This window comes from Bos taurus, chromosome 8 (genome assembly GCF_002263795.3).
Source record: "Bos taurus isolate L1 Dominette 01449 registration number 42190680 breed Hereford chromosome 8, ARS-UCD2.0, whole genome shotgun sequence".
Lineage (NCBI taxonomy): Eukaryota > Metazoa > Chordata > Mammalia > Artiodactyla > Bovidae > Bos > Bos taurus.
In genome coordinates, this window is record NC_037335.1 from 56,059 (window position 1) to 59,796 (window position 3,738).

The 3,738-nt window shown below is 35.9% G+C and overlaps 1 protein-coding gene across 1 annotated transcript; it reads right to left on the minus strand.

Annotated features, from left to right (window-relative positions):
- Positions 1-2,507: 2,507 nt before the first annotated feature.
- Positions 2,508-3,446, minus strand: OR2T13 (olfactory receptor family 2 subfamily T member 13). The gene has a single exon (NM_001390518.1). The coding sequence runs from the start codon at positions 3,444-3,446 to the stop codon at positions 2,508-2,510; it is 939 nt and encodes a 312-aa protein (NP_001377447.1).
- Between the last annotated feature and the right edge of the window lie 292 nt (positions 3,447-3,738).

Consider the following 3,738-nt stretch of genomic DNA (forward strand, 5'->3'; position numbering starts at 1 on the left):
TCCTTAGGTTGACTAAAATAAAATTTTCCTTTCTTTCATAGATTAACTAATGATTATTATTTTTGTACACAATACCTTGAACAGCAAAACACAAATATCATAATCTATTTTTTTATATTCTTTCTTTGGGTAAAGAGTACTGTATACTAGCGAAAATTTGTATTTCCAATAATATGATTCCACCAACGTAATTGAAATATTTTGTTACAGTACATAATTAAAATAAAGAAGCCTAGAGTCCCAGTCCAGTGGAGAAGGTAGAAGATATTCAGCATATACATATCCAGTACAATGAAAACAGTTAATCTTAAAAAACTGAAAGGAAACACAGTATGAGAAATCTTTTAATAAGTAAACCAATATAATTTTATTTAAAAAATCAAATATTCCATTGAACAGTATGTGTTGTCTATCAGTAAACAACTAGATTGTTTTGCTTTAGAAGCAGCTATCTTTGTTTTTATTTTCAACATCTGAATGAATCATTCACAAAGAAAGAGATACAAATAGGCAATAAGCTAATATAAAAGTATGCAGCATTGTTTCACATAAGGGAAATGAAAATCAAACTCAAATGAATTATAACATTAATTACAATAAACACAAAAGGTTAGTAACACATGCAATTGCCACTAATTTGGAGAAACTGCTATTCATGTGCTTTGCTAGTGGGAGTTTAAAGTCAAACATCCACTTTGAAAGCAGATTACTAAAAGGTAATTCATGCATCTACCAAAAAAGTAAAATATATAATACATACATATATATATATATATATATATGATAACATATAAAAAAAAGATTAAAAGCAACTTGAGCAATAACATTCCAGAGTGAAAATAGCCCAGATGAATATCATTAGGGTAGTGAATAAATAAATGGTGATACAAGGAACCACTACTTAGCAATTGAAAAAAAAAAAACTATTGATAGATATAAAATTGCATGTAATTCTTTAAAAACATATTAAGTTGAGAGAAAGATATAAGATAAAAGAAAAATATCTACTGTATTTTCACTTATATGGGATACTAGATTAGGTTAAACTAACAGAGATACAAAGCAGACCAGTGTTTGTCTCTGGGTTGAGGAGTTTCATTGGAAAAGGGCATAAGGGGCATTTTTTGATCTTGTGAAAATTTTGTCTCTTGCTACTGGGTATAAGTTACCAGCACATGTGCTTCTGAAACTTATTGAAAGGCACCCTTCAGATATGAATATTCTATTGTTTATAAATTATACCTCAATTCAAAAACAACAACAAACTTCAATATTGTTTGACTACTTTGTTCATTATTTGAAAAAAAAACATTTATCATGAAATGTGGTGTGGAAACATTTCATAAGAATTTTTTTTTATTTTATTTTATTTTTAAACTTTACATAATTGTATTAGTTTTGCCAAATATAAAAATGAATCCGCCACAGGTATACATGTGTTCCCCATCCTGAACCCTCCTCCCTCCTCCCTCCCCATACCATCCCTCTGGGTCGTCCCAGTGCTCTAGCCCCAAGCATCCAGTATCGTGCATTGAACCTGGACTGGCAACTCGTTTCTTACGTGATATTTTACATGTTTCAATGGCATTCTCCCAAATCTTCCCACCCTCTCCCTCTCCCACAGAGTCCATAAGACTGTTCTATACATCAGTGTCTCTTTTGCTGTCTCGTACACCGGGTTATTGTTACCATCTTTCTAAATTCCATATATATGCATTAGTATACTGTATTGGTGTTTTTCTTTCTGGCTTACTTCACTCTGTATAATAGGCTCCAGTTTCATCCACCTCATTAGAACTGATTCAAATGTATTCTTTTTAATGGCTGAGTAATACTCCATTGTGTATATGTACCACTGCTTTCTTATCCATTCATCTGCTGATGGACATCTAGGTTGCTTCCATGTCCTGGCTATTATAAACAGTGCTGCGATGAACATTGGGGTACATGTGTCTCTTTCCCTTCTGGTTTCCTCAGTGTGTATGCCCAGCAGTGGGATTGCTGGATCATAAGGCAGTTCTATTTCCAGTTTTTTAAGGAGTCTCCACACTGTTCTCCATAGTGGCTGTACTAGTTTGCATTCCCACCAACAGTGTAAGAGGGTTCCCTTTTCTCCACACCCTCTCCAGCATTTATTATTTGTAGACTTTTGGATCGCAGCCAACCAGAAAAATAAATGACCCAATCAAAAAATGGGCCAAAGAACTAAATAGACATTTCTCCAAAGAAGACATACAGATGGCTAACAAACACATGAAAAGATGCTCAACATCACTCATTATCAGAGAAATGCAAATAAGAATTTTTTATTAGCAGATTTTTAACAATCCTCAGTCTGATTTGTTGATGACAGCCTAATAAATGATACCAAAATATGGACATCTGTACACATTCCAAAGTAAAATAAAAATAACACACAGAGATATAATGGCTATATAATCTTTCTCAAAGAAATTTTACACAATCACTTTTTATAGCCGTGAACTCTGGGGATAATCAATGTAATCTTAATCATGACTTAAGGCAGCACACTGATCCATACACTTTCTCAGAGCTCCCTTGACCTCACTGTTCCTCAGACTATAGATGAGGGGGTTTAGAACAGGGGTGAAGATGGTATAAAATGCTGACACAATCTTATCATGGTTAGCTGACCTAAAGGATTTTGGTCTCATGTAGGTAAAAATGGCTGCTCCAAAAAACAGTCCCACCACGGAAATATGTGAGGAGCAAGTAGTAAAAGCCTTCTTGCGGGCTTCATTAGAACACATCTGGAGAACAGCGGCAAGAATGAGACTATAGGAAATCAAGATGAGGGAAATGGGGACTAGGAGCATTAACACGCAGCACACATACATAGCATACTCAAAGACAGAAGTGTCAGCACAAGCCAAACGCACCAGAGAGGGGGCCTCACAAAAGAAGTGATCAATCTCATGTGTCCTGCAAAATGAGAAGTTCAGGGTAGCAGCAGCCTGCATGAGCCCATCTGCTGCACCAAGGAACCACGATCCCAAGGTCATTCTTAAGCATAATTGCCAGCTCATGAGGACTGGGTATCTCAGTGGATGGCAAATAGCAACATAGCGGTCATAGGACATGGCTGCTAAGAGGAAGCATTCGCCCCCTTCCAAAGTGAGGAAGAAGAAGATCTGAAACCCACAGCCGACTTGGGAGATGAACATCCTGCCGGTCAAATAGTCAGCAGCCATTTTAGGCACAATGGTGATTACCAGTATCATGTCCATGAGGGAGAGTTGGCTCAATAGGAAGTACATAGGCCTGTGAAGCCCAGAGTCCAGGAGAATCAGGAGAAACATGAGGGCATTGCCCACAAAAGAGGTGAAGGCAGTTATCAGAACCAACACAAAGAGAAATTGGTGGGCTCCTGTGTGATTAAGGAGTCCTAGGAGAATGAAATCTGAAGTGGTATTCCAGTTTTCCATGATTTCAAACAAGACAGACACAGTAAACAGAAAATAGATGAGGGTTATATATACATAACATAACAATATTTATTGAAGCACAAGAAAAAAATAATTTTTCTTGACCTTGATTAATCCGGGAAAGAGCTTTTGCTTTCCAAATAATAGCACTTCTATTTTTATGCACAGCAACTGGAAGAATTAAGTCTGTAGATGGAAACATAATTACTTTGATATTGTTAGGGGATTTAGTTTAACTTTACCAAGCTATACATTGAAAACAATAATGATTTTCTTAGAATATTTCCTCCAA

Excerpts from the sequence above, each read along its gene's own strand:
- OR2T13 (NM_001390518.1), bottom strand. The coding sequence starts at position 3,446 with ATGGAAAACTGGAATACCACTTCAGATTTCATTCTCCTAGGACTCCTT.